The sequence below is a fragment of the Penaeus monodon genome, unplaced genomic scaffold, assembly GCF_015228065.2.
Source record: "Penaeus monodon isolate SGIC_2016 unplaced genomic scaffold, NSTDA_Pmon_1 PmonScaffold_844, whole genome shotgun sequence".
Taxonomy (NCBI): Eukaryota; Metazoa; Arthropoda; class Malacostraca; order Decapoda; family Penaeidae; genus Penaeus; species Penaeus monodon.
Genome location: NW_023663704.1, coordinates 32,050 through 45,241, shown reverse-complemented (window position 1 = coordinate 45,241; position 13,192 = coordinate 32,050). Strand labels below are relative to the sequence as shown.

At 37.2% G+C, this 13,192-nt stretch overlaps 2 protein-coding genes across 2 annotated transcripts; one reads left to right on the top strand and one right to left on the bottom strand.

Annotated features, from left to right (window-relative positions):
• Positions 1-4,617: 4,617 nt before the first annotated feature.
• Positions 4,618-6,258, bottom strand: LOC119571878 (death-associated inhibitor of apoptosis 2-like). Its single transcript, XM_037918979.1, has 4 exons — positions 5,757-6,258; positions 5,490-5,645; positions 5,096-5,241; positions 4,618-4,974 (listed from the first exon to the last, which is right to left on the bottom strand). Exons 1-4 carry the CDS (start codon positions 6,256-6,258, stop codon positions 4,618-4,620), a joined length of 1,161 nt encoding a protein of 386 aa, XP_037774907.1.
• Positions 6,259-7,795: 1,537 nt separating this feature from the next.
• LOC119571877 lies at positions 7,796-9,107 on the top strand. Its single transcript, XM_037918978.1, has 3 exons — positions 7,796-7,934; positions 8,074-8,442; positions 9,090-9,107. The coding sequence occupies exons 1-3, from the start codon at positions 7,875-7,877 to the stop codon at positions 9,105-9,107; spliced, it is 447 nt and encodes a 148-aa protein (XP_037774906.1). The 5' UTR covers positions 7,796-7,874.
• Positions 9,108-13,192: the final 4,085 nt, after the last annotated feature.

Here is a 13,192-nt window from a genome sequence, read left to right as displayed (position 1 = left end):
TTACTAGTGTGTGTTCATCTCTGTGTTATTAGTGTGTTCGTCCCCGTGTTACTAGTATGTTCACCCCCCCTCCGTGTTACTAGTTTGTTCACCCCCATGTTAGTAATGTGTGTTCACCCTCGTGTTACTAGTGTGTATAGCGTGTATCATAGATTTTGAAGTTCCACACTTCGCGTGCGTTAACACATTTGTACATTTTGAAATAATAAAGGCAAACAGTTAGAATCGCTTCCTATATCTTAGGAAGCGATTCTAACTGTTTGCACGACGACGTCGTCCTCTAAAAAATGGACATTAAAACTTGCTTTATAAAGCATAGACATGCCTATTTAAAAATGGACATGATCTCTAAAAAAAAAATAAATGGACATGTCCTTTAAAAAAAAATGTACATGCCCTCTAAAATTTTTCGAAATATAATGTTGAAGGGCAGCATGATTGTGGCTGATTATATTTTATGACTTCGAGATGGGGTTATAGAAACACTGCTTACATTTTTTTTTTTTTTTTTTTTTTTGAGATGTCAGCAATCGCGTTCACTTTGTTCAGTTAGAAATATGAAATAAAATATGCGATTTGTGTAAAGTACTTTCTAATCTAAACAAAATATGATTTCACAATATCATCAATAAAACTTCATAATTTGTTTATTTAGTCTTTTGAATCGATGTGTTATAAAAATGATAAAATCGGTAGGCTGATACATATAGAACAATAAATCTTAAATAGATAGTAAATCTAAATGTTGTTACATAAAGATATCAGTCTCTTAAAGTATTAACTGAATGTGTACACTGTAATTTTACATAATGCAACTTATTTGTAATATAAATAGGTAATGCAAGAATTGTTTGATTATCAATTTTGAAAATAAAAACCATTAAGAATCAAGGATTTACAGACTATGAAAAGTAAATTTGTTAAATTAAACACCTCTATGTACCTATTGAACTTATTTACCTTAATTTAGCTAACCGTCTTTTAACGCTTCCCCTAGTGCTTGTTCTTCTGGCAATAAACTTATCAGATCCATTTGTATTTTATGTACAATTTATCTTATTTTGTTTTGCTTTTATTGTGAACTAGTCGTTTCAACTTGTTTTAACAACATGGTTGCAAGAATTGTTTGATTATCAATTCTGAAAATAAAAACCATTAAGAATCAAGGATTTACAGACTATGAAAAGTAAATTTGTTAAATTAAACACCTTTATGTACCTATTGAACTTATTTACCTTAATTGAGCTAACCGTCTTTTAACGCTTCCCCTAGTGCTTGTTCTTCTGGCAATAAACTTATCAGATCCATTTGTATTTTATGTACAATTTATCTTATTTTGTTTTGCTTTTATTGTGAACTAGTCGTTTCAACTTGTTTTAACAACATGGTTGCAAGAATTGTTTGATTATCAATTTTGAAAATAAAAACCATTAAGAATCAAGGATTTACAGACTATGAAAAGTAAATTTGTTAAATTAAACACCTCTATGTACCTATTGAACTTATTTACCTTAATTTAGCTAACCGTCTTTTAACGCTTCCCCTAGTGCTTGTTCTTCTGGCAATAAACTTATCAGATCCATTTGTATTTTATGTACAATTTATCTTATTTTGTTTTGCTTTTATTGTGATCTAGTCGTTTCAACTTGTTTTAACAACATGGTCTCTGAATGTGAACACTCTCCTCATAAATATACATAGACACACACACAAATAAACTCTCTGCGAATCTGTTAGGGCATGACCCGATACGACAGAAGGTGGAATATCATTTTACGAAGTAATGTTATCAGCGAGGAACACTCTAAATGTATACAATAATATAAATGTACGTGCAGTGACTGTACAGTTTCAAACAATCTAACCTTTACAATGCCCTTCCTTGTCTTCATATTTAATGAAGTTTGATCCATTGGCTGTCGCTGATCAGTAGTCGTACATTCCTGAAATCAACAAATACGGTGATTTGTCTCTGGACAGCCAGAACCCAACAACTAACCAATAAAGTTTCACCCGTATTGGCGAGAAAATAGCTGACGTCCCAATTAGCCTAACCGCATAACGAGACTGTTTACCGACAAACGATCGTTAATTATGCTGCTTGTCAACATAATGGATGACCCAATTAGCCTAATTATGCAGCGAGACTGTTTACTGACAATAATTTCCATTTATGCTCTAATGTAGTATACTAAACGCACTTTTATCATTTGTGCATGTGTATAGCACATTACCCATATATGGATCTGGAAATAAGATTCCGGTTTATTCACTTAGATATAACATAGAAACTAGACATTTTATAAAATTCAAACACTCCCTAACGATATATCGTTAGTAAGTACCTAGTATGGCTGTTTTCATTAACGGGTTTAAGAATAACGTAGTAGAAAATATATATATATATATATATATATATATATATATATATATATATATACATATATATATATATATATATATATATATATATATATATATATGTATATTCTATACACCTCATGGTAGATTCACTCCAGCCTTCATTCAAAATACCGTATATTAAAACACCAATTGTGTCTATGAGTATAGGATTGTTTGTATCAGCATCAGCATCGTCGTCACTTGCAGTACACGATGCCAGTTCCATAACATTGTTCACGGTATATATCTTCTTTTTTGAAAATAGCAAATTGTCATGCTCCTGTACTTTTTTTATACCGTTAATGACAAATAACGCTTGATTCCGTATCTGCAGTATGCGGTGAATAACATCTTCCCCAAAAAATAGGAGCTTATAATCAATATAGTCATACATTATTGCAATTAGAGTAGTTTACCTCTCAATATTATAGCTCTGAAAAACTTCAAAGGGATATTTCGCAATGTCCTCGATGATATCAGGTAACCGACTCCTGTCATAGGAATCTATATATAAGACAGCTGAAAGAGTATCGTTCGCTGTGTGTCCTCGTCCTTTACTTTCGATGATAACAGTTTTCAAATGACCGCTGCTGTGAGAATATAGCGCTTTATTTTGATACACATACGCCTTTCCGCCGTTATAGATATCGCTAGTATTTACAGGTTCTTCGCCAATAGCGACGCGATCGTCGTTTCTTTGTATTCTCCCTCTCACGATGGTATTGGTTTCACAATTTGGTCTGACTTCGACTTTCACTGTAGGGAAATGTAACAGATATTCTGCAGCATTAGATCTCTTCAAATTTACGGTTATTCCCTTTTCCATCAATAATCCCAGTGCACAGTATAACGTTAAACAGAGAGCTTCTTCAGACGCATGGGTTATTATTACGCCATCGTCTCTGTACGACGATTTAATACCGTCTCTGTCAGAAAGATCGTGTGTCGATATCGGATAACCGGCTTCTGTCAGTGCGTTCAGTAATCCCACCATTGATGAATAGTATATCTTCCGTATTCTCTCATTGTCAGGTAATGTTTTTCGTTGTCTCATATAGTCATCGTTGTTATTTATTCATAAAATTATATTCACGTTTATCGTGATAAAAGATTTTTTTTAAACTTAGTATTCTCACCATAGACGAATAGTATATCTTTCCGCCTTCTCTCACTGTCAGGTAATAATATTTATTATCTTATATATAATCATCGTTGTTATTTATTGCTAAGAGTTTATATACACGTTTATCGCGTGTATATTATTACGTGTGTATATGTGTCTGAGTGCCATGTTATAACCGGTAGATATATATATATATATATATATATATATATATATATATATATATATATATATATATATATATACACATATATGTGAAAGGAATGGAATAAAACGATTGAATCCGGTTAAATACGTAAACATACATATGAATATTATTAGGATACAATAGCTCTGCACACATGTTTGATGTCTCTTCTACAGATGGGGCACTGTCTCAGGGATACAGCACAGGAAACGCACGTAACCATATGTGAGCACGGAAGGAACACTATAGCTATTTCACTGTCCATGCACACTTTACATGTGCGATCTTCACGCATCCGTTCGAGTTCCTCTTTCAGCTGTTCATCTAAAATGGAAAGATGATAAATACAAGTGTTAATTTTTGATAATAATAAGAATGATAATAGCTAACAACAATAACAATAAAAATAATAATAATAGTAACAATATGTTCATCTATAATAGTAAAATTTAAATAATCGATCATAATATAGTTTATACTTACAAGATTGTCTTGACTTGAATTCTTCTTTTTCCTCATATCCCTCCTTTTCTTCATATCCCTCCTTCTCTTCTTCACTAGCCTGTGATATGATTTGTTCTACTATTTGCAAAATATGGTTTGCTTCAGTTTCGGTATTTTCTCGTTCAGATGATGACGATGATGATAACGTTGTATTCAGAGGTGCAGTAGGGAATATAGAAGCCTGTTGTCGTATTATCTCAGCTGTAGATGGAAATACAGAAGCCTGTTGTCGTATTATCTCGGTGTAGATGGCAATATAGAAACTTGTTGTTGTTGAGATAATAGTTCAACCTCGGTAGATTCGGATGGAAGCGATTGAATACTTGCAACCCGATTCCCCATGGTTTCAGACGTTGATGGGAATATCGGTGCTTGTTGTTGAAATATCGAAGATGAAATATCAGTCCGCCAATAGTCTCACCTCGACGGCACACTCTGTACTTTCAGAACGATTATTTGCAACCCGATTCTCTGTTACGCTCATTCTATGTATAACATCTTCAAGGCAAGGCTCTATAACGAAATACGGTTCGCCGGTTTGTTCAACCCGATCTTTAAGGCAGGCCCTGACTATACAACTAGGATATCCCATTTCCAGTACACGCTTGACGACATCCAAACTCATCAACAGATCCAATTCTTGTTCGGATACGGATTGCACCTCCGTTGGACTATTACTGCTACCGGAAGCAGCTTTATCGATACCCGAATATATAGTACTTGCTGTGCGGGTGTACGGTGGATGTTCTTGCTGGACCTAAAAGAAATCATAACAGTGTTAATGTTATAGTAATAGTGATCTAATAATAATGATAATAAAACAACAATTAATAAAAATATCCAGCAAAATAAGATACAATTAAGAGGTGTATACATACTTCATTGATATAGTCCTGGCCTTTCGTCAATAAGACAAATCTGCATTTAGGATACCATCTAGCGTGTTCCTTCCAAGGTATGTCGCTAGATATCCAATTGCGAAGACCCTTACCGCAGTGGAAACAGCGAACATGATCACTCAGACCTATGAATATAATAACAGTAACTGTTACCTCAAGTGTTTCTTTTGCAAAAGTATTTAATGCTTCTTTTGATAGAGAAGACGCAATCAATTCCAGAGATCTTAATAAGCTGATGCTGTTATCAATATTTAACACCTGTAATGAATCTACTATTACCAATATACGTAAACATATATATATATATATATATATATATATATATATATATATATATATATATATATATATATATATATATAAAACGTTGTACCACAGTAGAAAAATCCAGCTTCGGCAAGATCTCGTGCATGCAGACCGAGGATGGGCCATCCTTCGACATAGCTCTTCAATCGGCTATCTAATGTCGTGAAATCACTTCGTTTCGGTCCAGAATGCTGGTAGAGACCAGTTTCATCCGGAGATCCTCCTGTGAGACGAAACGATAGCAGGGAATAAATCTGGATTGAGCTCACGGGTAAAGAGTTAGATACAGTGTTCATAAACACTAATCAGCGATAAAAGATACCAAACTACTCACTGCATTCGGGATACGATCCGGCCATATGTCTTGACGAAAATCTGCAAGCGTCGGCCTCAACACGTCTTGATCCGCAATCGTCCAGACTCGCATGTAGTACCGGTAACCTGGCTAAGATATTGCCTTGAACAATGGGAACATTTCCAGTTGGCTGACCCCTAATAAAGGGGCAGTGGGGAAAATGGCGTTCATGTTCTCCTCTTGGCGTGTCAGTTTTTTCCCAGGCTCCAACTATCCCTCTGCAGAAGATACACGCACAGTGATCATCTTTCCTGAGATAGTAAAATCCGTCGGCCGCCAATTCTGACGGTTTCAGCCATTCATGAGGCCAGTCGATGAAGGTTCCTAATCGCTTTTCTTCGTATCTTAGACAATCGTAGCTGACGAACGGCATGTTCCTGTATACTCTAGTGGTATCGATGGGAGATATCTCATGTTCGCTGAACGTGGTTAACCGATATTCTTCCTGCTGCAGAAAACTGTTAGGATGTGATATATCCATCGTCTTCGGTTACATTGATCTGGCACTAGCTATGAAAACATTTCTTATTGACGAATTAGAGATCTTCTCCCGATGTAAAATATGTTTACACTACACTTAAAAGTACAGGAACCGGAGGAGGAGAGAGTCGAGTCGAGTCTAACTCTTTATATCATCAGTCGGTGTTTATATAGCTAGGCCATGTTTCTAAAAAAACATGTCCAGTTTTTAAGATGTGTCCACTTTTAAAATATGTCCACTTTTAAGACATGTCCATTTTTAAGATATGTCCACTTTTAAGACATGTCCAGTTTTTAAGATGTGTCCTCTTTTAAAATATGTCCACTTTTAAGACATGTCCAGTTTTTAAGGTGTGTCCTCTTTTAAAATATGTCCACTTTTAAGACATGTCCAGTTTTTAAGATGTGTCCACTTTTAAAATATGTCCACTTTTAAGACATGTCCATTTTTAAGACATGTCCATATTTTAAAACATGTCCATTTTTTTTAGACATATCCAACTCTCAAAGTAAGTTTAAACGGCTATTTTCCGTGATTATAATAAACACGACTCAATAAAGACGAATCATAAGAATAGAATATGTATTGCTGTAGATTCAAGGATCGTGATCAATTTATCGTTTCGATGGGGCAACAGACACATTCTGATACATTATAATGTGATTTTATACAGTACGCATACACACACACACACAAAACTATATAAACGTGTGTATTGTGCAGCTACATCATATATCGAACATCAGTCTATACTACACGATTCGTAGAGCAAAATGTCTGATCCAGGGAACATGGACAATGCAACTGATATTGATCGTGATCTTACCCGTATGTGCGAGGAGACACATCGAGCAAATACATATGGGGATTGTGATCAATATGTTCACCATCCAAAAATAATGGCAAAAGCTGGTTTCTATGAACTAGATAAGAGACTGATTTGCTTCAGATGTGGTTTAAACATCGATATCGATGACATTGGAAAAACTGATGACATCGTGGAAGTTCACCACGACACGCTTCTACGTCTCAATATATAACAGAAAAACATTTAACTAACGCCTACTGTGATTTTGCAATGGGAAAGGTAACCGGTAATGTACCTATTCGTATAAATAAGATTATAAGTAAGATCATCGGTCATCAAGAAACAGATAACGAAAAAAACAGCTGTGGTAACAACGAAGGAAGAAGCCATGGAGCTAGTGGCGAAGAAGACGGTGGAGATTCACGCGAGTCGGAAAATGACAGTTCCTCGAGAATCAGTGCTGGTAACATATTAGCGGAGATGGGTATCGAATCGTATTCTGGACCAGAGCACGAAAATTTCGTAACGCCAAGAAGTCGCAAATACACCTATGACGATTGGCCTCTGGGAGATATAATGCTCCCCAAAAGACTGATAGCTGCTGGATTCTTTTATTCGGGTAAACCTCTTTAGACAAATTAGACAGTCGTGAGGCTTAGTAAATATATAACATTTATTTTCGGATCGAAGCATCACTATTGATACCAATCTTCCGTTTTCAGGGTACGGCGACCATGTAAATTGTTTCCACTGTGGTGTTGGTATCCGCAATTGGGAAAAGGGTGATGACCCATGGACATAACACGCTATGTGGAATCCTGAGTGTCATTATGTTCGAACCTTAATGGGACAAACATTTATCGATACGGTAAGATATTATGTGCTCCAGATATTCTAATATATTCTTTCTAGCTTGCAATAATGCGGTTATATATACGAGATGTATATTTTCAATATGTATCATTTGATTATAGAGTGTTAATTTTAACCAATCTTTTACTTTCAAGGCAAAGACGGTCAAGAATGTGCTTTTTAGAAAACCTACTCGTGAAAGAACTTATTCTGTAACGGACGAAGATTGGAATGCTGTTATGGGTCTGGATATCACCAAAGATTTGCTGATGTCACTCTTTCCAGTTGCTGCCGTCAGAGATTGTGTTCGAGAACAGATTCTAGTTCATAAAATCCCATTTATTACCAAACATGAAGGTCTTTATTATGTGAGAGAGAAAATAGTAGCATACGGTAATATGGATATAACCTTAGCAAAAAAGATCAGCCGTATGAGCACGGAATATATTCAAAATTATCATGCGGTATATTCTGTGATGTATTTTTTGATGGACCTTAAGAGAATATTCATCATGAATCGAGATGTAGATCGGAATGTCTCTATTGATTTATTCAAACCGGATCAGTCATTATTTCTGTTCAGACAACCTTCATATAACCCTGTAGCAACGCCGATGTATCAATATCGATTATCGTTCACTATTCCGCATCCATCTCATAATAGCGATTTTAGATTTCAGCAGGAATATCGTCTAGCATTAGAGCAACTTAATAGAGGGCTACCTGTTCATGTCACGAATTTATATTTCCGTGAGAGGGATAGCATCTCCCTCTTTGATATATGGAATCACTTGATTCGGCTTTCTATAATAATCAATGACAACAATAGGAGTAGTGGCAGCAGTATTAATAGTAGTAATAATAGTAGTAGTAGTAGTAGTAGTAGTAGTAGTAGTAATAATAATAATAATAATAATAATAATAATAATGATAATAATAATAATGACGATGATGATAATGATGATGATGATGATGATGATAAAAATTCCTATGATGTATTCAGTGTGATTAGGGAACACCACCAACGCCAGGAAGATGAAGAAAGAAGTTCTGAAATAAAAGGTAAGACCCTATGTTGTAGAGTAAATTGTGTGTCTTTGAAAAGAAAGTGATGTACATATGTCTTTATATGTATGTTATATTCTGCACATATAACTTTCTTTATTTACAGAGGCTCCTGACAGTGTAATTGGCGATCGATACTTATGCAAGATTTGCTTGAACTCTTGCGTAAAAACGGTTACTCTTCCCTGTCGTCATATGTCGTGTTGTGGTAATTGTATAGTAACTCTCTATACAATTATCGAGTGATATCCTGAGTCCCTCCTCTACCTGGAGTACTGGAACGGACCCCCTAGTAAGCCTAATAGGGGATGACGCTGACTGTCCTTAATTGTCCTAAGCCACGCGAGTGCCCGCGGGGTGGGCAGGGGAAGTACCGAGACAAGGGAAGAACCCCCCAGCGCACGACCGAGCGCGTCTGGTAGCATGGCACGACCGAGAGCCTCCCACCTTTTGTCGGGTCGTCGTGGCTCAGTCAGTTTAGGCTCTTACTAGCTGACCCTGTGGACTGGGGTTCAAACCCCCTTGGGATCGTCTCCCAAGTTTCAACCCGGATCCTAAAACCAGGTCATAGAGTGGCCCGAACCTTACCCATTGGTGGTGGTTTGGCAAGGGATAACCCATTCGCTTGGTTGGTACGGTCTCCTGAAAAGGATAATCACCTAAACCAATTAGACTGTCCTAGAGAAGCCCCTTGCGTGGGTTCCCAGGCGAGTGATATCCTGAGTCCCTCCTCTACCTGGAGTACTGGAACGGACCCCCTAGTAAGCCTAATAGGGGATGACGCTGACTGTCCTTAATTGTCCTAAGCCACGCGAGTGCCCGCGGGGTGGGCAGGGGAAGTACCGAGACAAGGGAAGAACCCCCCAGCGCACGACCGAGCGCGTCTGGTAGCATGGCACGACCGAGAGCCTCCCACCTTTTGTCGGGTCGTCGTGGCTCAGTCAGTTTAGGCTCTTACTAGCTGACCCTGTGGACTGGGGTTCAAACCCCCTTGGGATCGTCTCCCAAGTTTCAACCCGGATCCTAAAACCAGGTCATAGAGTGGCCCGAACCTTACCCATTGGTGGTGGTTTGGCAAGGGATAACCCATTCGCTTGGTTGGTACGGTCTCCTGAAAAGGATAATCACCTAAACCAATTAGACTGTCCTAGAGAAGCCCCTTGCGTGGGTTCCCAGGCGAGTGATATCCTGAGTCCAACAATAACAATATTAATAATAATAATAATGATAATAATAATAATAAAGATCATCATTACAATATAGTTTTATTTCATAATCCTTAACAATTTTGATTGTCTTGGTGAACATTTCAAATGGAATTTTCCTAATTCCATCACAGTTATTCTTGATATATAAACAGAGGCAATTGTCATCGTATGTCAATTCAGTTTCATCAATAGAAATAATATTACCATTATATATTACATTACATGTTTACAACACCATATTTATTATACATCATCTGTCTATATGAAAAATATGTTTCATTTACAAATATAATATTTAATAATAATTATTTAGGCCAATTTTCTTATTGCTATTATTCATAGTCTCGGAATTGTTTCTCACAGTCATGTTATTGTTCATATATCTACTTGTAGTATTGTTATTATCACTACTGCTACTACTGCTACTACTACTGTAATACTACTACTACTACTACTAGTATTACTACTACTATTACTATTATCGTTATTATCAAAGTCTTTACTACTGTTATTCTTATTCTTATTTATTTTCTTATTCTTATTATTATTTTCTGTACTTCTTATAGGACTTTTCTTTCTAAAACGGTTCAGAGGTCCTCCAGGTTTCCATCCGTCAAGTAACCATCTTCTCAATTCGGTGTTTAATTCCATTCTGGCTATCGTTATATTTTTCTTTTTCTTTATTTTACTGTTTTTCCGGTTATGTATATTGTTAGATTTCTTTGACATCACGGCGATATTTGTTGCGAGAACCACCCATAAGGTAATTATGATAAAATGTGTTTATATAGGTTATTTCTAAAGACATGTGAATATTCTACTAATAAACTCACATCATATTATCGATATCGCATTCTGTAAGAAAGTCCATACCACACATGGTGGCAATGTATATTTCAAATGGTTTTTCACCAAAATCTTTAGTACTGTGTGCATGTATATGTGTGCATGTGAGGTGATTGTTAAGGGAAGAATTGTTAAGGCAAGAAATGCAATATATTTTCTGAGTCGTCCTTTTCGCACAGTTGAGTGTTTAGGTTACATCGAGTGCAAGCGTTTTTGATATCAACTGATATCTAGCGATATCATCACGACATCATATCGAAATATCATCAGAGAAATATGGCTGTTGTAGCGAGTCATTCGCCAACATCTCTTGACGATTCACGGTGCGAAATTAAGGGAGTAAAAACATTTATCGACTGGTCTTTCAACTGGTTGATGAGATCTAAATACAGTACAAGAGGTGAACACGAACATCAATTTTCATACTGTGTATACATTTACGTATGTTCCCATATATATATATATATATATATATATATATATATATATATATATATATATATATATATATATATAATTTTTTATTTTATTTTTTATCTATTTATTTACTTTTTATTATTATTAGGAAGAGAATAATATTTACATATGACTGACCGACTGACTGAGCAATTGATTCATAAAAGTTTAATTTTAATTTTAGATGCCAAGCACGCCGCCGCCGAACCAATACACGTGGAATATGTGATGCATCAAAAACGACTAGAGTCATTCAAGAACTGGCCAGAGGATATGACACAGAAACCATTCGATTTAGCAGAGGCAGGATTCGTTTCAGATGGTAAATAAGTTACATTTTGTATGAATATAATATTCTTAATATGTTTTAACATATTATTGTTCATAATATATATCACGCATGTGTAATATATCTAAATAGTCTATTTTGTCCATGTAATAAACAGCGCTCTCATTTTTTTTTTTTTTTTTTAGGTTCAGATGATTGCGTTTACTGTTTTCATTGTGGAATGTATCTAGAAGAATGGAAGAAGAGCGATATACCTTGGAAAGAACATGCTATCTGGAATCCGTATTGTCAGTATATTAGAATGGTAAAAGGTGAGGAATTTATTAAAGAGGCGAAGGACTATCATTGTACTGAGACGGAGTGATTATCCTTTTCAGGAGACCGTACCAACCAAGCGAATGGGTTATCCCTTGCCAAACCACCACCAATGGGTAAGGTTCGGGCCACTCTATGACCTGGTTTTAGGATCCGGGTTGAAACTTGGGAGACGATCCCAAGGGGGTTTGAACCCCAGTCCACAGGGTCAGCTAGTAAGAGCCTAAACTGACTGAGCCACGACGACCCGACAAAAGGTGGGAGGCTCTCGGTCGTGCCATGCTACCAGACGCGCTCGGTCGTGCGCTGGGGGGTTCTTCCCTTGTCTCGGTACTTCCCCTGCCCACCCCGCGGGCACTCGCGTGGCTTAGGACAATTAAGGACAGTCAGCGTCATCCCCTATTAGGCTTACTAGGGGGTCCGTTCCAGTACTCCAGGTAGAGGAGGGACTCAGGATATCACTCGCCTGGGAACCCACGCAAGGGGCTTCTCTAGGACAGTCTAATTGGTTTAGGTGATTATCCTTTTCAGGAGACCGTACCAACCAAGCGAATGGTTATCCCTTGCCAAACCACCACCAATGGGTAAGGTTCGGGCCACTCTATGACCTGGTTTTAGGATCCGGGTTGAAACTTGGGAGACGATCCCAAGGGGGTTTGAACCCCAGTCCACAGGGTCAGCTAGTAAGAGCCTAAACTGACTGAGCCACGACGACCCGACAAAAGGTGGGAGGCTCTCGGTCGTGCCATGCTACCAGACGCGCTCGGTCGTGCGCTGGGGGGTTCTTCCCTTGTCTCGGTACTTCCCCTGCCCACCCCGCGGGCACTCGCGTGGCTTAGGACAATTAAGGACAGTCAGCGTCATCCCCTATTAGGCTTACTAGGGGGTCCGTTCCAGTACTCCAGGTAGAGGAGGGACTCAGGATATCACTCTATAATTGTATAGAGAGTTACTATACAATTACCACAACACGACATATGACGACAGGGAAGAGTAACCGTTTTTACGCAAGAGTTCAAGCAAATCTTGCATAAGTATCGATCGCCATACACTGTAGGAGCTCTGTAAAAAAAAGAAAGTATAAAAAAATAAAAA